The sequence below is a fragment of the Muscardinus avellanarius genome, assembly GCF_963383645.1.
Source record: "Muscardinus avellanarius genome assembly, chromosome: 8".
Lineage (NCBI taxonomy): Eukaryota > Metazoa > Chordata > Mammalia > Rodentia > Gliridae > Muscardinus > Muscardinus avellanarius.
Genome location: NC_137794.1, coordinates 96182977 through 96207692, shown reverse-complemented (window position 1 = coordinate 96207692; position 24716 = coordinate 96182977). Strand labels below are relative to the sequence as shown.

Genomic DNA, 24716 nt, shown 5'->3' with positions numbered 1-24716 from the left:
CCAAATTAAAGCAAGATTCTTGGAGCGGATTACTCACTGCTTTATCCGAGAAAGATCGTGGTCATTTTAAATTTCAGAAGAAAAGGAAAGGCAAAAGAGTGCAGGATCAAAATAGGTGAAAGGTTTGGTTAATTTCCTCACCTTGATCAGGCAATTCCTTAAGCACGCCCCTTCTTATCAGCTCCTCTCTACTTTGTCTTGTGGATATCTTCCTCTCTAATACTTTTAAAAAGAATAAGCACAGGTAAGAATCAAGTCATCGCTTAAAATAATTATGCACAATATTCCAGGTAGAACTAAGCACCCAATTCTGTTCACCTGAGGGCTCAAGCCCTGGCTTCTTTTTTATCACCTGGCCAAAAAAAAAAAAAAAAAATGTGATCCAAGTCCATCCAGACAAAGGCAGGTGACGCCCGGCAGTGATCTGAAGCCCAGGCACCCATGCTTGTCTTTCAGAGAATAATCTTTGGCTAATAACCCAGACATAATATTCCACACCAACTACAGAGTACAGAGGCCACTTCTCACTTTGAACTACTTCTCCTTTTTAGTAAGGATGTATTCTAAAATGAGTACTTCTACAGATATGCAGTGTGTGTAGAGGTATGGGTATGTTTCTGTTTGAGAGCAAAGACAAGCCACAGACTTCCAGTCAGTGAGCAGGTGACCCGTCTCAACCCTGATGAGAAGAGACTACTATCTAATCTAGTGTTTTCCTCACTCTCACCACCTACTACGGAAGCACAACACATCAGATTTCTATAATTCTTTCCCCTCCTGTGCTCACAGATTCAGAGGGTTCTGAAACATCGCCTGACAAATACCGAGTCTTAGGAGGATGAAGAAAGGAGTTATGAATCTGTACATATGGGAAATTATCAGTGCTAATATCAACAACATCGATAGGGAGAGGGAGAAAGGAGGGTAGGAGCCGAAGGGAAACACACCAAGTGCTGTGTTCCTGTATGTTGCTATCACTGGGAACCAAATTAGGATTCATAGTTACAATAAATATATGCAAGTATATTAAGAAAAGAACAGGCAGCTTTCACAGATATGCCAAGGGATGGGAACCTCTATACCGATTCTTCCTTTTTCTGGAAGAAATCTACATTCCTGGTACCAGTTCAAAATGGAGCTTAGGGGCTTGGGGACAGGACCTCAGTAGTTCTCACCTGGAACATGTGTAACTTTAGTCCCCCCATCCTACATGTCCATGCAACCATTACTTCAATCCCCACTCTTAGGGACCAAGGAGGTGTGTCAGTTTAACATGTGGTCATGTCAACATCCCCAAGGTGTGTTCTGCTGAATTCTGTTCCATCTAGATGCTCTAATCAAAATATTACCTTGCTGTAGCACAGAAGGGCCTGGTAGGGAATCCAGGGCACTTTGAGGAGAAAGGAAGGTACAGGGTAGAGCTTAGGCAGCCACAGAAGGCTCAGATTTCTGATTTTTTCAAGATCCCCACTACCTGGCCTTATAATCTGCAAATCTCAGGGCTATTCTGCCTCAACAACTTAATTTTAACTAAACTAAAGGCAGACTAAAGCCTATTACCCTAAACCCTTGCCTTGACCTGTTCAGACAGTAAGCCGGTTTCCTCTGGTGCTCAGGTGGCCTGACACAAGGGCAGTGAAGAGGAGGATGTGCCTGGGCCAGGGAGCTTGGACTAAGTTCACGGATGTCTCCACAAGTGGTGACTAATGGCACGAGCCTCAAATAGCAATACTCAAGTCTCTCTTGAAGAAACCCAACAGTTCTTTTATGTTTCCGGTGACTAGGACTTGTGTTTCTCCTTTATCCTCATTGCTAGAAAGGTTGGAGTGAAATGCAGACTTCATATGTTAATTCCTGTTTTCTCCTTCACTGACTAACTTCATTTATATTTTATGTACAACATATATATGCTATTTGTTGGAAGTCCTGGTAAACTTTTAAAAATAGAATCACAATATAAACAAGCTAGAAAATGAGTAAATCGATGGTCAAAAGAATGTCAATCAACACCTTATGGGTTTTAGTGGAGACAGACGCAAGCCCCTCCCCCTTTAGATTACTCACCCACCTCCACTCTCTATCCTCCTGTCCAGCAGGGAGTAGCCACAGCGCCTTTAAAAGCAGGTCATTTCCAAGCCGGGTGTGGTGGCGCACGCTTGAATCCCTGCGCTTGGGAGGCTGAGGCAGGGGATCGCACAGGTTCGAAGCCAGCCTCGGCTACTTAGTGAGACCCTGTTTCCAAATAAAATATAAAATAAGTCTGGGAGGATAGCCCAGAGGTAGAAAGCCTCTGGGTTCTACCTCTAGTACCACAAAAAAAAAAAAAAAAAAAAAAAGCTGGTCATTTGCATGGACAAAGCTAACCAGGCAAGAGTGAGGAGCTCTTCCCATGAGGTCTTTCTTATAAAAAAGAGTGCTGTTGCTCAAATGCAGTGCAATTTGTCCAGACTCTTGTCACAGAGGAGAGGATACTTAAGTGCAGAGAGTCAAACAGTACCTGCAGTGACGGGTGAGACACTGCTGGGATTTTGCAGGTGCTTTAGAAGGACTCTGGGCATCACTGCATCCCAGAGATGGTTCAAACCTATTCGGGCTTGTGTGGGCTCTGTGGGTGACATCATTCTACAGAGCTCTCGAGACAGGTATCTTGTCCTCCTTCCACAAAGCCTCCTGGCAGTTTCGCTGTACACATGTTAAGAGCACATTAGACCAACACCTGGGCCCAGGAGATGGGTCACATTCTGGCAACCCACATTGCCAATCGAGAACGCAGGCACCCTGGCTGTCTTTCTTATCTCCATCCCCCCTTGGCTCACATGAAACAGAACGTCTCATCATCAGCTGTGTCTGTAGAGTTGACTAAGACACAGCATGGCTGTCAGGAGTCTCTGACATGAGTCCCCAAACTCCCTGAGTGACCTGAGATGGCCACTTCAGTTTCCCGGGCCTCTGACCCATGATCTGTAAAATGAGGGACAAGAGTCAGTGGCCACAGCGGCTACTGGACCAGTTCAGATATCCTGTGAGCCTTCATCACTAACGAAGACAGTTCCGTGATGTCTGTGTTGGGCACCTTTAAGAACTTTCATCCTTGCACTAAAAACTCATCTGAAAGCCTACATCGCATCCTGTTTACGTTTCTGCCTTTCCGTTATGGATCCCGAAGGATTCTTTAGTCTTCTGTTGCTTTAATTTTAACTTCATCTCAGCTTAGGGGAAAAAAAAAAAAAAACCCTCCTCTTTCTTCCTTGTAAACTAAAAACTCTTCCTCTGTCTTCCTCGTAAAAGCCTAAGCTTTGAAGCGGCAATGCTGGCTTCCTGCCAAACAATCAAAAGCAACAGCTCTGTCCCTTTGCTCTTCGGCCTATAAACGGGCCCTGATAGGAGAAGGCCCTGGCCATTTGTTTGGTCTTTGGCCAAGGGCAATTCCTGACACATCGCACGGATAAATGCATATGGAGCCAATGAGAACAAACTGTAGCCACCAAGCACGGAAGGTATGTTGCTGGGCACCAAATTCCAAACCCTGCTCTCCCTGAAGTACAAGTCTCTCATTCTTCACCTTTTAAAATATTTGCCTGGTGTTTATATATCGTCGGTGTGTTTGCAGAGCGCATTCACTGGGAGCTGGCTGCTTCGTGGGCTCCGAGGGGTTTTGGACTGGAATGATTCCGGGCGGTCATTTGAGTTCAACGTGCTGCACCAGGCAGGGGCATCGCAGAGGCATTTCTGACCTGTGCTCACCTGCTTTCGCACCTTCAGAGGCGGGATGCTCGCTTTCCTGCCCGGCCCACTTCGGTTATCCATCACCCTCATGTTTAGGGAGGTGAGCAACAGGAGGACTCCAAGCGCCAGAAGTCACCGCTGGTAACTTCTTATATTTGTAGTACTGGGAATCGAACCCAGGGGCATTCTACCTCTGAGCTATACTCCCAGGCCTATTTTTTATTTTGAAACAAGATGTTGCTAAGTGACCCCATGCTGGCCTTTCTTCTTCGGTCCTCCTGTCTGAGCCTTCTGAGTACTGGGGTTACAGAAGTGCAACACTGTGCTCAGCTGAGGTTTATTTATTTATTTTTTGTACTGGGGATCAAACCCAGGGGCATTCTTCCTCCAGGTTACTCCTTCAGCCCTACATTACTTTTTATTTTGAAACAGGGTCTCATTAAGTTTCTGAGGCTGGCCTTGAACCTGCGATCCTCCTGACTCGGTTTCCCAAGCACTGAGATTACAGGTGTGTGCCGTCATGCCCAGCTCACTCCGGCTTACTCCCTTTAACTCTGGCACATTAATAAACCCATGTTCTCTGAAGCACTAGACTCCACAGGAAGTCCTCTGTGAGTGGGAACAGCAAGAATCAACTCCATGAGCTCACTGGGAGCAAAGCAGGTTGCCTCCTGGAACCTGGTCCCAGGCCCCCCAACAGCTATGCTTTGATGTCGAAGCTCATACCGATCTGGGCAACAACTTATTAATATGGTATGGGGGGGTGCTGCCACAGGTGTAGCACAACTGAACGCAGCAGCTGGGTCTCTCTGTGAACAGGATTGCTACCAGTTGAGTAAACAAATGTCTCGTGGATCCTCTCCTCTATCCTAATTAGAGAAGCAGGAAGGAGTCTTCCCTTGATTTCTGTACTACTCTCTATATTGGGTGAATTCATGCTTTAACCTTTCAATCCCGATCACAACAACACAAATTCTGATTCTCTAGGAATCTCATTCTAAGGATGAGAATTTTCCTGATTCTGTGCCTATGCTCGGGTTGTTCAAGGATTCCAAAAGGATCAAGGGTCTAGAAACGTCCAACGGCTATCTATCGCACTTTGAATAGCATCTCAGCTCCCGTGCGTGGCCCCCTTGAGGACGTCTCTTCCACCTTCCTGCCTCTCTGCTCCAGCCCCTCAGCCCTGCCACCGCTCCCCTGCCCACACCTCTGCAGAGTGGCCTCTGTCCTCACAGGATGCCACTTCCCCAGCCTGGTTCACTCCATCATGCCCTTCAAGTCCCGCTCAAAGGTCACCTTATTAGGAATTCAACGCACATGGAACGTGCGATAGCTCACGCCCCTTCCCATCTTTATCCATCGTCTTCCCCTGCAAAACATTTCCCACCTCCTGAAACATGTCAGTGCCATCGTCCCAAGAACCCAAACTTTGTTCTGCTCACTGCTGAGTCCCCAGTAGTGACCTGCAGGCTCCAAACACACAGCTATCTCTTGAAAAGGTGAGTAGAAGAAAATAGGCTCAGAATTATAACGGTCTCATTTCCTGCCCCTTCCCAGCCTCTAGCTTAGGAGAAAGTGAGGCTGGTGGAAAACCTTAAGGAACAAGGGCGCTCTGTCTTCCCCCTCCTTTCCTCTTTGGCTGGGCTGGTCTAAGGGAAAATTCTCGGCTTTCTGTCCTATGGATCATCTGAAAAGGCTCTGTATGTACGAAAGAAGGGAGCCCATAGTGTGCAGGACAGACGCCAGCCGCAAGCAGGGTGTCGTGCCCGACTGGCTGGGCGCTTCATAAATATCAAGTGATTTATGATGTCCTTCTGGGCATGGAGTGGGAGCCGTGGAGCCTGCATTCAGGAAGAGAGGCTGGGGCACATGCCACCAGCTACTTTCAGTGGATTCTTGGCCCGGGTTTCATACGAGTCTGGAAGTATCTGTAAGAGTAAATCTTGTCGTCAACAAGTCACTTGTGTTTTTGTTTGGCGAGGAGAGAGAGAGAGAGGGAGTCCTAATTCTCAATTCTAACACCGCTTAATGACTGAACAAAATAGAAGAGCAAATAAAGAGTATTAAATAAGCGGGCCTTGTTATCTTCTCGGTTCTGAGCAGTGAACAGCCTTACTGTAAAGCTGCGGCAGACACACAGAAAGCCGCTTGTCAAGTGTGCGCAAAGCTGGCCCGGCTTTATGGCTCTTCAACAGGGGTACAGCAAACAGAACGTCCAAAAACAGTCTCCTTTCTAAAAGACCCTTCACGGAGGCACAGGTAGCTAGTCACTGAAAAAATTAACCACCCCAAGTCATCCAAGGGCATGCTGCAAAACTGTCCAAAACATCCGAAGAATGTAAAGCGGAGAAATAAAGCCAACATCCTCACCTAAAACACTCAGGGTTCTGCCCATTTTCTTGTTTATCCCAACATGCCAATCCCCTACTCGACAACTCTCAGATTACAGGAGCAGAGATGCTTGGAACAGCAGCCATGCTTCACCATTAGCCCTGTTCACTGTCTTCCTCTTGATCTTTTTATATTTTTTTAATTTTTAAATTTCTGATACTAGGGATTGAACCCAGAGACATTCTGCCTCCAAGCTACACCCTCAGTCTTTGATTTTATTTTGAAACACGTCTTGCTTCATGACAGAGGCTGGCCTTGAACCTGTGATCCTCCTGTCCAAGTCTCCCAAGTCCTGGGACTACAGGTGTGCACCCCTCACTCCTTTCGGACTTCCTTTTTTATAGGCCCAGCGTTAAAGTCAAACTTTACTTCTTGTCATTTCTTAAACATCTCCAGCACCTCTTTAGCTCCAGTCTCAGTTACTTTCAAGAAACTCACCCTTTTTATCTACAAAATGTGATAGTAGCTGCTATTGCTCTGGTTCTTTTGGATATTAAATGACCTCAACCAAGTAAAGTGCACAAACTAGTACCTAGAATCTAGGAAGCACTCGATAAATAATAGCTATTATGAATATTTATTACAGCATGTCCTACATGTACATTGTTCTTTGCTACATTCATGTGCACACGGTTGTATAATCATACGATTCGATTGGAAGCCCTATGAGGGATGGTTTGGCTATCATTTGGTCTCCATAATGCCAATAACATTGCAGAACAGATACTGGGAAAACTTAGTATCTTTTTCTGGGAGGGGGAGGAGAAACAGAAAAAGGGAGCACCTTCTTCTATTTCTTTTCCAAAGAGTCCCCTGATTTTTCCTTTGCTAAACCACTTTCTCCTCTTTGAGTATGACATGTGTGTGAGGCTAACGAACATCCCTGGCCTCTGGGCTCCAGGGTAATTGGTTCAACATGGGTCACTTGCCCAAGTTTCACCAAGTTGATCCAAGCCTGAGGAATTTTCTGGAGCAATTTTCTGTTTTTTTTTTTTTTTTTTCTGGAACTGTTAAAACTTGCTGAATATGAGCCTAGAGTTGTTGGTGACTACCTTGTCTCCAAGAGAGGAGCGGTTAGGTTAAAAAAAAAAATATATATATATATATATATAGAAAAATAAACTCAAAAGATGGAAAACCAGATTCCTAATCGTGGCTTTTAAGCACCTGGATCCAATCATGCCCGAATGCCATATGCCCCTGGGCTTTTTGGCTTACGTGAACCAATATATTCTCTGTTTGCTTAAGCCTATTATGATTCATCAGCAGTAAAGAGCCCTAACTAATCAAAAAGGTGTCAAATAAATGTTTTCAAATTGAATTATCTTCCAGCAGAGACCAAAGATCTGGTCTGCACGGTAAGGTATGAATGGAGAAGTAAGTAGGCCTCTTTTCTTCCTCTGTGTCTGAAACTTGGTCGAGGCCTTAAGAAAGAGGAAGGTGGAGAGCTCTATGTACTTTCCTTCTCTTGGGAAATTAGTGTCACAACTTTCCCCCAGAAACCTGGTAGTGATCACCTACTTATTTAATACTTAGAAAGCATTTTCATATTTATTTTGATCAACCTCACCACAGTATCCCTGAAAGAAAGGCTGAGCAATGATTTTTATTTCACTAATACAAATCAAGATACTGAGATGTAACGAGGCTAAATACATTTTCCAGCCATGGAGGTAGAATCTGGTGTAACCCAAACACATCTAACTCTACCACTTTGCTTATTCCAATCTGCACTGATAATTACAAAGGTTTCAACTTTCCCATAGGAGGTGCCATGCTTTATAATTTTCCTTGAAGACATCAGATAGAACAACTTTTTTGAGTTAATTTTAAATGAATACTTTTTAGATGGTTGTACAGTCTCATAGTTCAAATTATAAAAGGCTACAGTAAAAAAATCTCACTCTCTATTCCCACCTATCAAACTGAACCCCATTCTAACTCCACAAGCAATTAACAATTTTTATTAGGGTCTTGTGTGTCCTTCCAGATTTTTTTTTGGGCAAATTCAAGTGTGTGTGTGTGTGTGTGTGTGTGTGTGTTGCTGGAGATTAAACCAATGCCATTCTATTTCTAAGCTACACCCCCAATCTTTATTTTATTTTTGTTTCAAAATAGTGTCTTGATAGGTTTCTGAGAATCTCGCTATGTTGCCGAGGCAGGCCTCAAACCTGCAATCCTCCTGTCTCAGCCTCTCAAGTATTGGGATTACAGCTGTGCACCATCAAACTTGACTCAAATATTGTACTTATGCCCTTTTCTTATATAAAAGGGAGGGTGTTTTACAAACGATTCAGCATCGTGCTTTTTAACTTAACAAATGTATGTAATTCTTTTAAAATTTCAGGCAGTCAGGCTGACAGAGAAGTTTGAGGAAGGAGGAGAGAAGGGCTGCCTTTGACCTGTACAAACAGTAAAAGCCAAAAATCACTGCAATTTCCAGAGGAGGCAAGCTGGGAACCTGAGGGGACCTGTGGCGTTTATTCTCAAGGGACAAAGGATCAGGACTCGAACAATGAGCAAGTCCTCACTCCCAGATGGGCCAGGAAGTACATGTAATCTCGGGAGGATAATTAGAGGCCAGGGCTTAAGGGCTCTGTGAAACACTCACGCCTGTCCTTCTTCCTCCTGGCTCTGACTCTCACAAACTCGTGGGAAACACACATGCCCAAGACAGGTGGTTTGGGGTTCATCTAATTCAGTGAAAAGCTTGCGTGTTTCCATTTCCTGATTCTTTTTTTTTCTGATTCTTTATAATAAGAGAATAAGCTCAAGACATGGTGAGTACATAAATTGGACTGAGGCCTGAAATCAGGATAATGATAACAATCCCTAGAATGTACTGGCATTCTGCCCATGCGCACAGAACTGGCAGAGAAGTGGCTGAAATATGAGTCTCAGCTCTACAGGGTGGTGAGGGGCTTCAAACCCAATCATCAACAACGTCCACTAGGGGAGAGGTGTGAGGGAGCCCGGCCTTCTGATACCCTCCCCACGAGCTGGCTCAGAGAGTCTTACACGTTTCAGGAACTCAACACCTTGGGTCAAAATGGGATACAGCATTTCACCTTGGGCCAGGTAGTCAATGGCAAGCAAGATTAGGTATGAAAAAGATCTTAGCCACTGAGCTGGCCAGATTGAGACAGTCCCTCATTTATATATTTAATCGTACTACCCTGGATTAAAGGTGTTTGAAATTCTTTGTATCTTAGAATAATTTCAAGGTGTGTGTGTGTGTGTGTGTGTGTGTGTGTGTGTGTGTGTGAGTGTATAATCTTTAGTCATCTGTTAAAAGTGGAATGGTAACTTCCACTAAATTTTTTTTTTGTTTTGTTTTAGTACTAGGGATTGAACCCAGGGGCAGTCTACCTCCAAGCTAAACGTTACCCAGTCCTATTTTATTTTGAAAACAGGGTCTTGCTAAGTTGCTGTAGACCTCACTAAGTTGCTGAGGCTGGCCATGCACCTGTGATCCTCCTGTCTCAGCTTCCCAAGTACCAGAATTACAGGTGTATGCCACCATGCTCACTTCAAGTAAAGTTTATATTTTCTAAGATAAACCAAAGAAGTAAGTTTGAGGAAATGTACCTTTTCACTGAAGCTGAAACTAGAATGATTAAATGAGAGCAAAACTAATTTCCAATTGTGACATAATGACCTTTCCAGACCTTTCTTCCCCACTGTTTCAAATGTTCTCATTAATAGAGTGATATCAGAGTCTCGCTACTCTCTTTGACTACTGGAAAAGGCTAGAAAACAGGAAATGGAACAGAAAAAAATATGTATATGTGTATGCATGTGTGTATATATATTTGACTTTATTGTATAAATACACACTCTATATTCTATTTTATCTATATATAGATATTCTATACATATAGAATAGACTTCTATATGACATATACACATATGAATTATGTGTAATTCTTAAGAGAGAATATGTTCAGTGTATTATTCTCTACATAGTTTTTATATATTATAATACAAAGTTCTATATATTTACATGGAAGTAGAGAATATTATTTCCACATAATATGTATAGAAATGTATATGCTATTATATTTAATAGACTTCTACCTAGCAGGTGACTTCTATAGGACTTACTCGCGCCTCTAAGAACGTCTTTGTTTTGAAAGCCAGACCCTGAGACTTCTTAGCAGGTAACCACAGGCAAGCTGCTGGGCTCCTCTGAGCCTTTGTTTTCCACATATGTAAAGCAGAAGCTTTAAAACCAAATGTGAATGAATAGATATTAGGATGATTAAAACATCTTATAAAGTGTTTGACCCTTGCCGGGCGTGGTGGCGCACGCTTGTAATCCCCGCGCTTGGGAGGCAGAGACAGGAGGATCGCGCAGGTTCGAAGCCAGCCGCGTGCGCTGGCTTAGGAGACCCTGTTTCCTAAAAATGTAAAAATGTAAAAATAGGTCTGGGAGTGTAGCCCAGAGGTAGAAGGGCTTCCAGGAACCCCAGTACCACCAAAAAAAAAAAAAAAAAAAAAGTGTTTGACCCAGTTTTTTCTTTCCTACTTTTCCATCTTCTCCTATACCACTGTAAATACCTTTTGCTAGTATCTCATCGGTATTTTTTGGCCAATATACCACTGGTATTTATATTGCTATATATATCCACCTAAAGGCAGCATAGTACAGGATCAAGAATGGAGCCCAAACACACGCTATGCTGCCGGGCGTGGTGGCACATCCCTGTAATCCCAGCACTTGGGAGGCTGAGATGGGAGAATTGCAGGTTTGAGGCCAGTGTCAACAACTTAGCAAGACTCTGTTTCAAAATAAAAAAATAAAAAAAGGCTAGGGTTGAAGCTTGGAAATAGAATCATCTGGGTTCATTCCCTAGCACACGCATGCAGACACACACACACACACACACACACACACACACACACACACACACACGGACTTTGGGCAACTTGCTTGATTTTTCTGTGCCTTACCATTCATTCATTAGTAAAACTGGAACTATAATAGTAACCTACCTCCTGGAGTAACTGGAAGATTACAAGCATCTAACAGTATAAACATGACTAGAATTTGTTTTCATTGTTATTAAACCTATACATCTCCCTCTTACATTAAGTTTAACCATAAACAAAACTTCCAATGAGTAATAGAAATATAAGATTTTTGCCTTTCATTTTACAAGTATTTTATTTCATTATGTGGTACACGTAGCAAATTGCACAAATTACCCAAAGGGAACATTTTTCAGTAATTAATTTGAGCTTTTTAGTATTGAGTTGAACTGAAAAACTCAGCAAAAAGAAAGCGGGATTTAATACCAGCTATATATCAACACCTGATTTAAAATCAATGATTAAACTTTGGTTCGTATAATTAATGTTTTGTACTTGACTCACCTAAGATTGTTCTTAAAACCCAGCTATAGGGCTTGGGGGAAGGGAAATGGAGAGTTTAAAAGGTAGTTTTAGTTTTGCAAGACAAAAGAGTTCAGAAGGTATATGTTGCACAATAATGTGAATATACTTAACATTATTGATCTCATATTTAAAATGGTTAATATGGCAAATTCTATGTTATGTGCTGTTTCTAACACAATTTAGAAAAGACGAATTATAAGACACTTTTGGATTAAAGGGATCCATACAAATGCTGAGATGAACAATAATGAAAAAGAATTCTAACTCTACTGATGCATAATGAGTTCGCTTCCTGTTTTCTAGTATCTGGTCATCTTTCTTTCTTTTTAATTTTTAATTTATTTACTTATTTGGAGCATACTGGAAATTAAATCCGGGCCATTCTACCTCCAAGTTACACCCCCAACCTTTTTGTTTTGTTTTGAAACAGGGTCTGGCTAGATTGCTAAGAATTTTGCTAAGTTGCTGAGGCTGGTCTCAAACCTGCAATCCTCCTTTCTCAGCCTCTCAAATATTGGGGTATTTTGCCTCCATGCCAAGCTCCAGTCTTCCTTCCTTCCTTCTTTCATTTTTTTTTTTTTTTTTTTTTTTTTTTTTTTTAGTACTGGGATGGAACCCAGGGACATTCTACTTCTGAGCTATGCCCCCAGCCCTATTTTTTATTCTTTGAAACAGGGTCTCACTGAGTTGCAAAGGGCCTCACTAAGTAGTAGCTGAGGCTGTCAAAGAACTGCAATCCTCTTGTCTCGGCCTCCTAAATGCTGGGCTTACAAGCATGAGCCACCACACCCAGCTCTCTAGTCTTCTAACCACATTTCTCCTTTCTCTTTCTTGTATAGGCTTTATAATAGAACTAATTAAGCACTTATACTTTGAAATAAAGACATCTCATGAGAGTCTGGATTTGAGAAGCTGTTGAAGAAAGCTCGGCATGACATATTCTGAGCCTAGATGAGTAAATGCCTTCCACCCAATACAAAAGAAATAATAATTAAGGTGGCAACTTTTATTCCAAGTGGGAAACACATCAGGAAGATACACAAGCCAAAAACCAGCCACTTTCCAGGACAGCCCTGGTGATAAGGACTAGATTCATATCACAAGATTTTTTAAAAAAGGACCCAAACCACGACGGGAAATAATAGCCAAAGGAAATAAAATAATGGACTTTCCTGACCTGAGTTCTCTGACCCAGGCCAGAAGGATTTCTGTAGTACCTTTACAAGTGTTTAAAGTGGCACCACTCCAGAGGAAAATGAAACGAGGAAAGTATCCACCCAAGGAAGGGCTACAAACAATCAGATCTTCTCTTAAAGCAAATTCATTTGTCTCAGCCCAATAGAGACCTCATTTTATTAAGAGATTGATGGGAACATTGCTTCTTCCCTTCACATCCCCCTTAAGAATCAGATTTTAAAAAAAGCAAGTTAACAATAATGCATCTCAGTCTAGTGGACATAACTTTTTTTTAAAAATGATATTTGGAATCAGAAATCAACAAAATAAGTGGGATTCGTGGCTCGTTTGAGGCTGTGTTCACAGGCTGCTCAGGAAGAATGCACTGCTTCTCTCAGATTGAAAGCAAGAGCGTAGTTTGGATTAAACAAACAGCATCCCATTTTCCAGAATGTGCAGGAGGCAAGGAAGTCTCTTCAACTTCATTGAGAAATAAGAGTTTATGGCTTACATTAATCCGAAAAAGGCAGATCCTGTTGGTCTGGCCATTATCCTGTGCATCTGGCTGTTTCAAACTTGTGATGGCAAGTTCCGTATTTATGCAACCACTAATTTCAATGATGACAAATGCACAAAAACCTATATATCGTGTGATATTGCTCTTCCCCTTAGATGGGTTTGACCACTAGAATAGACCTACAGAGAATAATAGATGCGTCCTAAATAAAACGTGAGGCTGTAATGATTCTTTTTACCCACTTATTTACAGAAATATTGAGCCATACAAAAAGTTTATTCTATTGGGAGAAAAAATAAAGAGGAGTATTAAGTCTCCTTTATATGTAACACATATTAGATATATGGAGGAAATATTTTTACCCCATAATATATCTTTAGGAAAACAAGAGAAGAATTTTTAAAAAGTATGTATGATAAAATTATGTTCTCTCTTTTCCTCCCAGAATTTATAACATTCATTTGGTCTGATTAGGTTTAGAATCAAAATACACAGGTGCAGGAATGATTAAACGGAAACACCACCCCCACTTGTCTCCTTTTCTGGTCAGTGTTGCTCCCATGTTGACCTTTACGTTGCCACAATCAGCAGCATACAGTCACTTAAGTTCATTATCCACTCACGAGAGAATAGGTCTCTACCCTATCCATTATGTTGATGAAATATTCATTTTGTCTATTATGGCTTTTCAAGGTTTCTTAAGGCTCTTTTAAGTAACTCTCAGTGATATGACACTAAAGAAAGATTGAGAATAGGTACAGTCATCTCCCTCTATTCCCCCCCCCAAAAAAAACCCCACAAAATCCAGGACTTTTCCAAATCAGTCTGTTGCAAGAACTCCAAATATAGGATGGGGTAAGGCCCACCAAGAGCCATTCATTCATTCATTCATTCATTCATTCATTTGCATTCATTCACAAATATCTACTGAATGCTTAACACAGACTAAGCACCAGTCTAAGTAGGTGCAGAATCTTAGAAGAAAAAATGTCCACCCTCATGGAATCTATAATCTACTGGGAAGTGGGGCCAGAGACCAAACAAACAATAGAGATAATAAAGGTCAGGAGGTAAAATGTGTCATGGCAAGTGAAAACTTAAGAAGAAAATGAAGCATGCACAGTTCTGGGGAAAACCACTGCATATTCGCCAGGGTGGCAACTGTAAGAAGATGAATTGTAACAAATGTGGACCCGAGTGTGGAGAAACTGGAATTTCATACATTGCTGGTGCAGATGTAAAATGCTGTGACCTTCATGGGAAACAATCTGGCAGTGACTCAAAATTTAGACACTGAAGTACCGTACAATTCAGAAATTCCATTTGTCGATACATTACCAAGGGAAAATGTGTGTCCACACAAAAATTATACACAAACATTCCTAACAGCATTATTCATAAAAACCCAGAGCAGAAACAACCCAAAGTCCTTCAAATGATGAGTAGATCAATAAAATGTAGTATATCTGTACAATGGAGTATTATTCAACAACGGAAAGAAAGGACTGATAAACACCGTAATACGGAGGAACTTTGAAAGTAAAATCAGTCACGAACGATCACACTAATCTTTTGATTCCATTTATATGAAATACTGAGAATGAAATACTGAGAATGGGCAAATCCACAGAGTAGAGCTGGGAAGAGTCAAGCAAAATGAGGAGTGCAGGGTTTTCCTTTTTTAGAGTGATGAAAAAAATATATATATATATTTATTTATTTATTTTTGGTGGTACTGTAAATGGAACCAAGGGGCCTTCTACCTCCAGGCTACACTCCCAGATCTATATATATATTATTTGGAAAATATATATATTTTATTTGGAAACAGGGTCTCTTAAACCAGCTGAGGCTGGCTTCGAACCTGCATGATCCTCCTATCTCAGCCTCCCAAGCGCTGGGGTTATAAGCCTGGCTGAGTGATGAAAATATTTTAAGAGGGATTGCAGTGACCGTTGAATAGCTTGTGAAGACTACAAAAAACTGAATTGCACACGTTAAATGGGTAACTTATAGAGTAAGTATTACACCTAAAGGTATAATATACCTATATAGGGGATAAGTGAAGTGTTAGGGCATAAGTGAAGTGAAGAGTGGGGCTGTTAAGAAAGAAATGCTGGGGAGGAGGAGAGATTCTAAACGGGCGATCCAAGTAGACTTCATGGAGAACCTAGCATTTAAAGATGGACATCACTGAGGGAGGTGAGGGAGTTGGCTAACAGTGAGGAGAATCTCGCTTTGTTTTCCATTTCAAAGAGTTGCAGGTCCTACCCAGACTCACCCAAGATAAAAGAGAATACCGGAATCGCCCCATAACTATTTAAAGTAACTGAATTTGCAGTTTAAAATCTTTCAGGTCCAGACTGCAGCACAGGATTGTCTACCAAATGTCTGAAGAAGAAATAACAATATTCCTGCCCAATGTTCTTTTAGGAAAAGGAGGGAACAGTTTCCAACTCATTTTATAAGGTCAGTGTCCCCAGAATTAGACAGAGTTGTACATACAAGGCAAGTATAGGCCCAAATCACCAATCCTAAATACATATAATAAAATATGCAGTGCATAATATAATAAATGCATATGTACATAAAATAACTGGAAATTGACGTACGTATATATTATTCAAAAATACACAACTAATAAAAAGAATATATCGCAAGCTGATGGAGTCTATCCCAAGAATGCAAAACTAGTTCAATATTCAAAAATCTATCAATGTGATTAAATATAATAATAGTCTAAAGGAAAAACACACACTCAGATCAACTACTATAGAAAAACACATCTGAGAAATTCAACAACTATTCATACACAATAAATACTCTCAGAAAACCACCATGTAGTAAATCCTAGGAATCTTCCCTAGAACCCTTAAAATCATAGATAATGAGCATGAACTCGTGCAGGGCATCTGTCTTTACGTATCTGTAGCCCACAGAAGCCACACCATGGTTATCTCTAAGAAAAATCTCAGACGGCCACATCATAGTGACAAAAAATAAATATTTCCTGCTGTGGGCAAAAGACTCTCGGCCCGTGGCAGCAGCCAGGGAGACAAAGCGGGCAACGTATTCAGGAAAGTCAAAACGCTATTTGCGTCTCCTAAATGGGCACAAGGGTTTGACGCAGTTTGGAGCAGTTTACCAGGACCTCTTCTGAGATGGGCTGCCGAAAACATCCCTGGGTAACCCTGAGCTGCCTTGGTCTGGGGTGAGCAGAAACCAGTCTAGCCATCTCTCAACTCCAACACCTCCCCTGTTTTTAGAGGAATCGCCAAGAGGCAAGCTAAAAATATAAACCAGTTTCCCTCTAAAAGGGGAGCTGGAGGGAGTGGGGGAATGCCTCCCTTTGCTCTGGTTTAGAAAAGTTGAACGATGTCTAGGAGTAGAGAAATAACAGGTGAGGAAGTAATCAAGAGGAATGTTTTGAGGAAGAAAAGGGGAACCCACACTACGGCCCAGGTTGACAGGTGAGAAGGCCTCAGGGCAAAGAGTGAATGCTGACATGTTGGGTGCTTGGATTCTCTCCCCAACACGCCCCCTGCAGCGCCAGCTTCCTGAGCTGGGGACTCCTCCTTTTGCCACCGATTACAGCCCTAGTTCCTAGGTGAGTACCAGGCGCATGACAGGAGCTTGGTGAACACGTGCTGTGTAAGTGGAGGACCCCTCAGAGCCAGGAGGAAAGTCAGCATGGTCACAGAGGGGCGCTACAGCTGATGGCTTGGGAACAAGATGTGGGGGGCACTGATGCTCCTCAAACCCTTTTCAATTGACTTTTTTTTTTTTTTTTTGGTGGTACTGGGGTTCCTGGAAACCCTTCTACCTCTGGGCTACACTCCCAGACCTATTTTATATTTTTTAAAATTTGGAAACAGGGTCTCTTAAGCCAGTGAGGCTGGCTTCAAACCTGCGCGATCCTCCTGTCTCCGCCTCCCAAGCCCTGGGATTACAAGCGTGCCCCACAAGGCTTTTTAAAATGTCAAGGCCAGGCGTTGTGGTGCATGCTTATAATCCCAGCATTTGAGAGATGGAGACTGGAGGATAGCGGTTTGCAGACAGCCTCAGCTACTTAGTCAGGCCCTTTGCAACTCAATGAGATCCTGCTTCAAAATAAAGAATAAGGAATTAAAAGAAAATAGGGCTGGGGGTGTAGCTCAGAGGTAGTATGCCCCTGAGTTTCATCCCCAGTACCACACACACAACACACACACACACACACACACACACACACACACACACACACGTCAATAACTGTCTTCTCCAGAAGTAATCTGTATAGTTCAACTAGTCAGAAATCCTGAGGAGGAAACAGACAGGCAAGAAGAGTGAGACGTGGTTTTCTTTCCTCTAGCTCAAGACCATGTCATGCACAGAGTAGAGGAAGGATGTGAAAGCTGTTTAGATTGATGCTGTTGAGGACAAGGACTGATCCCTCTGGATGATAGCACATATACAATAATGCTAGCCCAGTGAGAGACCAAAGTCCACTCCATGAAACTAGAAATGATGGGCTGGGAGGACCCTCACTGGATTGGCCCAAGGAAGAGAACTTTAATGATGAATTTGGGTGGGAGGAAAAACACCCGGCTAATCATACAAAACCAGAGATCACAGAAGATTGCGGCCAGGACAGAAAAACCAGTGCAAGAGACTTCAGGTTCTTTAAGTAGAAGAAGAGTCATAAACAAAAGAGACCAGAGATGTCAACACAGGAACGGACCTTAAGACAGAACTCCTGACCACAAAGATCTGACTGACACCAGGGCAGCCCCAGGGTCAGGAGGTACCACCTGCAGAGAAACCCAGGGGCCAGAGAGGACCATGCCAAAGTGCTCCGGAAAAACATACAAAATATATTGTTATAAAAAGATGATTCAGTTTGTACTGCGTGGTGTCTCCCACATCGAGGATGGATGGGGAACTGTCAACTCCCTGCACATTTATAAAACACTGAAATCTTACTGATAAGTCCTTATTGCGATAACAAGAGGCATCCCTGTTCTAGAACTCATTCTATATAGTGACGGCATGGATAGCAAAGTGCAAGTAATAAAAATTGGGAAGAAAGTCGCCATTTCAGCTTAGCGTGAAAAACAGCTGAGGAAGTGTGGCCACACACATGGCCACACTGTGGACGCCAGGCTTGTGTATCACCGTTTCCCTGGCACACGCTGCCTGGGAACTGAACTCAATAAAGACAGAGTGATCTAGACCACTCGGTATGCTCCTATGATGAGAAACTGTAAAACTGAAAATAGAACCCAGTATAGTGGCGCACTTCTGTGATCCCAGTACTTAGGAGGCTGAGACAAGAGGGTCGCAGGTTTAAATCCAGGCTCAGCTCCTCCCCCCCCCCAAAAAAAAATTGAAAATAGATAAAAAGAATGAAAGAACTTTAAGAAAAGATGGAAGGTCATCACGTAACAATGTGACTAGGATACACATATATTCTGATAGCAGGAGGCATCACTTATCACTTAATGGCATAGAAAATTTCTGAGAAATGTGTTTTATGGCAATCTTGTCACTGAACAAACATCAACGCATATTTACACAACTCAAGACAGCTATAATATCATTAGGTGATATAATCTTATGGGCCCGTTATCACACATATGATGCACCATTGACTGAAACATCATATGGAACACATGACTGTATATCTTAACCCCCCCACACACACACAGCAGGGGACAGCTCGAAGGTTGGAGATAGTTTGCTTTAGGCTAATACAAAAGAAAACATCCCCAGCAATTAGAACTGTGAATCAGGAGTTCAGAATGAAGCTTCTGGATCTGATGTTACCAGGGTTTCTAGAGTTGGGGTGATTTCTGCCCTAGAAACAGAACTAGATGGTTGGTAAGGTCCCCTTGACTACCCTAAAACTCTCAATTTTAAGTAAACACTCAGAAAGTATAAAAATAGTGTTTGGCCGGGCTTGTAATCCCCACGCTTGGGAGGCAGAGACAGGAGGATCACGCTGGTTTGGAGCCAGCCGCACTGGCTTAAGAGACCCTGTTTCCAAATTAAAAAAAAATATAAAATAGGTCTGGGAGTAGCCCGGAGGTAGAAGGGCTTCCAGGAACCCTAGTACCACCAAAAAAAAAAAAAAAAAAAAAGTGTTTGCTTGTATTTGGAAAAGTATTCACAGTAACAGGCTTCAGGAATATTATGGGTTAAGTTAATTTTTGTGCATTAGTCTGGGCACAAAACCATCATCCGAGTAATGTAAATGCAGTATTTGGGATTGCATTAGCACAAAGTTAGGGGCTGCTTTCAGACGGAGGTATTTATGAGTTATGATTTCAACTCACAAAGGCATTTTGAGTAGGGCTGGATATTTGTCCCCACCAAAAAATATGAACATATGAAGGATTCTAAACTTGGGCCTCTAATATTGATAATCCCAGTCCGTGAACAAAAGAGGTGTTTCTCGTTCTTCTGTCTTTTTTGTCTTCCCTTTCTTCCCCCTTCCTCTCTTCCTTCTCTCCTCCCTTTCTTAGTATTGGGAATTGAACCTAGGGGTGGTCTATGTCTGAGGTATACTCAAGACCTATGTATTTATTTATTTTTGAAATAGAGTCTTATTAAGTTGCTGAGGCTGGTCTCAAATCTGCGATCCTTCTATCTCAACCTCTCCAATACCGGGATTATAGGTATGTGCCACTGAACCTGCTTCAACTTCTTTATTCAGTATTTTGTAATTTTCATTATAGAGGTCTTTCATATCCTTAGTTAGGTTTAATACTAGGTATTGTGTGTATATGTCTGTGGTTATTGGAAATGGAATATCTTTCTTTAATGTGAAAATAACTAACCCACGATATACTATTCGGTGCGTTTGTTTTACACTTCATGGATACTTTCCAATATCTAAGCAGAAATTAAAGTCTTAAAATAAATATACAAATAAGGTGACAATAAAAGACATTAAAGTTAAAAAGTAACAAAGAAAGAACAGGGGGAGATTCTTTGAAGATGTCTTCTCTAACCACAAAAGTTAGTAGCCCCAATTCAGGTAAAGGGCACAGACACAGCTAAAGAGACGTCCACCTTCTCTTCTCATCATCTTAATGCTAACTTCGGGAGCCCTACTCCCATCTTGAGTAACCATGGTAACTTAAAGAGCCAGGTTCTCCTGGATCTTTAGGGAAATGTGAGAGGGCATCACTGAAGATGGCGAATGTGGTTCCAGGTACACCTGAAGGACAGGAGAGAATAAAATGCCAAGCCAGGGACTAGACGGAGTCAACAGACCAATAGTAGAGGACCGACTGTTCATGATTTAAACATCCCTGAAAATCTAATGTCACAGGCTTTGTCCCCTGCTGATGGTGCTACTAAGAGATGGTGGAGCCTTCAGGGGGTGGGCCTAATTGGAAGAAGGAAGTCATTGGTCCCTGCCCCTTCCCCCACTTCTCTCTCTCTCTCTCTCTCTCTCTCTCTCTCTCTCCCTCCCTCCCTCCCTCCCTCCCTCTCCTTCCCAGCTGCCATGAGCTGAGCAGCTTTTCACTACCACGAGCTCCTCACCATGACCTCTGGCCTCACCACAGGCCAAAAAGTAACGGCCAACCGCAACTAGAGACCGAAAGTTATGAAACCTCGAGCAAAAATACCGCAACACAAGCACCCGAGATCACTTCGTGCGCCTCCTAGATTTTGCAGACCTGGAAACTGAGGCCCAGAGGATGGACCTGAATTGACCAAGCTCACCTGGTGTGTGATAGCAAAGCACTACCTCGCTGTCTTCACACAGCACAACACTCTGCCTACCAATCTGCAGTGTCAGGATCCTAACCCAGAAAGATGCTCAAGAAATGATGAGGACCCACTAATCAAGCCTCGTTATATCTCCCCAGGCCAAGCCTATCTTCTTTTTGTTGTTGTTGTTGTTTTAAAATTATGGGTATTTTCTAGTGCCTACAATTAGAAAGATGAGAATAATCAACCCCATGTACTCACTGTCCATCTTAAACAATTATCTACTCCTGAAAATCTTCCTCTATATCATACACACAGGGATAATTTCGAAACAAATCTCAAACACATTATTTGCTGTTCAACAGTAAATACTCAATGAAGTTATAGAACTGTAAATGCACCAGAGGTCACTTTCTCCAGGGAGCTTTGATGGCCCTGTGGCATATCCTTGTGCTGTGTGTAGTGTTTTCTATTTTATTTCATATCTCTAGGACTAATGGATAATCTTGTTTCAGCACAGACCACTAAGATGTGCTCCATGACCCTGTACACACACTGACAAAATTAGACTCTGGTGCAAAGAGGTATTTGATGATATGATTGTTTGGATAGTGGATAGAGAAAGCAGACCTTACATCAAGAGACAAATAACCCCCTCATTTTTTTTTTTTTTGTCTTAAAGATAACACCACTAACACCTATTACTTGTTTAAATTGGACTTAGTTCTGGTCTGAGATGTAAAGCTAATTTCTTCCCTAAATCCATAAGAAATATATTAAACAGTGTAATTTTGATTTTATTGATTTATTTTGTATGTGTAGTAATACTGGGGACTGAGCCCAAGGGTAGTGTTCTACCATTCAGCTATCCCCCAGCCTTTTTTAATTTAATTTTTTTTTATTTTGAGACAAGGTCTCATTAAGTTGCCAAAACTGGCCTCAAACTAGCCACACTCCTGCTTTCTAAGTATCTGAGATTACAGAGGTGTGCTCTATAAGTAAAGGTTAAAAAAAATCCACAAATGAGCCTGGTGTGGTGTTGCATGCCTATAATCCTAATGCTGGGGAGGCTGAGACAAGAGGATCACAGGTTTGAGGCCAGTCTCAGCAACTTAGAAAGGCCCCCAGAAACTTAAGGAAACTTGCTTCAAAATAAAATAGGGCTGGGGGTGTAGCTCAGAGGTAGAGCACCCCCGGGTTTGACCCCAAGTATATAAAAGTAAATTCACAAATGAACAATTAAAATATTTCACACTAGTTGAATTATGGCTCCTCTAGGATTGAGAACACTTACTTGCACCCAAAACATAATGGGAATATAAAACTAAACAAATACAGCAACACTTTCCTTTCACACGGCCACTTAATTCTTGCCTATAGAAAAAAATACATCAAAAAAACTTTCAAAAAATGTTTTTTTTTCTTTTTTTGCACTGGGAATTGAATCCAGGGGCATTGGGCCATTCTACCTCTGAGCTATACCCCCAGTCCTATTTTTTATTCTCTATTTTGAAACAGGATCTCACTAAGGTGCAGAGAGCCTAAGTAGCTGAGGTTGGCTGTGAACCTGTAACCCTCCTGTCTCAGCCTCCCGAGTACTGAAATTACGAGCATACGCCACCACACCCAGCTCAAAAGAAGTTGTAAGTAACAGATAACACTGTGCAACTGGAACTAGGTAGATAAATATGTTATTGTTTGTGTATGAAAAATGGATGGTCGGCCACCATTTTGATGCTGATAAATAATGTTTCCACTTCTAATTTTCTATTTTACTCTTCCAACTCACACATCAGTTTTTTTATGCATTTACAAATATAGATTTTAAAAGGAATACCTCAGAAAGCCAAAGTCAGTACATAAATATGGCAAATCAAAATGCTTTTATATGTGTGTGTGAGAGAGATAAGGAGGATTTAACTCAGGGGTTGGGGATTTACCTCTGAGCTCTATTCCCAGTGCTATTTTATTTTGAAATAGTCTCTCACTAAGAGGGCCTCAGTGCTGAGGGCCTCAATAAGTTGCTGAGCCCAGCCTCAAACCTGCAATTCTCCTGTTTTAGCTTCCAAAGTACTGGGATTACAGGAATGAGCTACCATGCCCAGCTTTAGAACCAAGTTATTTTATCCTTCAAAAAAATAATTTCATTTCAAAGACAAATGAGTTCATTTTTTGCTGGAGGAAATTTTCAAGTTTTCTACGGCTTGATAAATATAACGATTTATTTCATCTTGCAACAGAGTTGTGTCACTCATACCTGCTGAGGTTTCTCTAAATTTGTCGCTGGTCTTCTTTTTCCTCCATTTCCAAGGCTTGAAGATTTTGCCGATGGTGGATAGTTTCCCCTTCCTCTTGAAGGGAGGCGTCTGGGAACCCGCTGTGGGGCCATCTGAGTTTGCTATAGAAGCTTTGTCCAACCCATCAACTGTAGAGAAAAAAATCAAGTCAGAGAAAGGCTGCAAGAAAATAGAAACACCATCTAACTCTTTCTGGACTGTTAACAGCAAGCAAACCTATTCCAATTGGAATCTCACATAACATTTATTTTGTCCCATTTCACAGCTGGTAGGACTCCCTTGATATCAATCAGAAAATCAATCAATCAGAAATTATATTCCCCTTAGGTAATCATTTGGGGGAAATAAAAAAAAGCAAGAGACTTACATAATAGGTAGGGCCAGACAAATAAAGACCTGCAAAACACAGCTGAACCCATCTGCAACAACTACAGCAATATTTTGTGCAGAAATAGAGTATTCTAAGTATTCCTGAAATAGGATGTTCCTCTGGAGACTGGTTTGGCATTCTCAGTAATGAATATCACAGTTATGGTGTAGTTAAAACCATGGTTTCTCCTTCACAAAATAAAATTTGGTGCCAGGAAGCTAAATTCTATTTTTATGACGCTAAAACTATCCTTTGCTTCTGTTACAAAAAAGTTTTCAGCTTCAAGTAAGCTGATAGCTATCACCAACAGCAAAGAATATGTGATACATATGTGTGCGATAAAACATCTTCGTATGCCTTGGTCATTTTATTAATCAGAAGGAAGGCATGGAATCTTAAACTGCTTTGCACCAAGTTCTAAACAAAAGGAAGATGAAATTACTTTTATTACCCTAACTACCAAATTTTAGTGGCAAAGAACTATAAGCATCTCCGAATGAATAAACTATAGCATTATTCATTCGATAAAATACCGCTCAGCCACTTAAAAAAATGAGCAGATGGATAAATATGCAACAAAATTAAATACGACAAAAATGTTAAGTGTTGAATTGAGGCGGTATATATGTGCAGGAGGCACGATGTTTTTTAATCTTCTCTGTATTTTCGAAAACATTCATAATAAAATATTGGGGGGTAACAGAAACAAAAATCGAATAGCAACGACTTGCACTTCCAGGAAGATGGAACGTTCTTACTTGGTCCTAGTCCTCTTGCTAAAACCACAGCAGCAAGCCACTGGCACACACAGTATGGACACACCTCTACATCACTGCTGAGAAGATGCACAGAAAAGGGTGTACACCATGCAAGAGGGTGCACTGTACCAAGGTTTAAAAGAGGCGGAATGAATGTAGGATGCAAAAAAGAACAAAGAGAAAATGAGAACGGGAGCTGCTTCTTGGAATGAGAGAGGGACAAGAGAGGAGGCTTAAGGGAAGTTCTAGGTTGGTCATGGTTGGATCATGCAAAACTGGTCAAATGGTATTTATGATTTTCTGCATTTTCCTTGATATTAAATTTACTTTAGAAAAACCATAGCAGAAAATGAAGTCTAATTAATGATATACATGCTGAAGTG

At 41.6% G+C, this 24716-nt stretch overlaps 1 protein-coding gene across 3 annotated transcripts in view; it reads right to left on the bottom strand.

The window, feature by feature from the left end:
• PHACTR2 (phosphatase and actin regulator 2) overlaps positions 1-24716 on the bottom strand; it is a gene marked incomplete at both ends in the record, with an annotated part of 121718 nt that overhangs the window by 58328 nt on the left and 38674 nt on the right. For all 3 annotated transcript variants that reach the window (XM_080700255.1, XM_080700256.1, XM_080700257.1), the window contains 2 exons: positions 142-222; positions 23166-23333. In XM_080700255.1, the coding sequence (XP_080556381.1) occupies positions 142-222; positions 23166-23333 (249 nt within the window). The remainder of the gene's footprint in view (positions 1-141; positions 223-23165; positions 23334-24716) is intronic.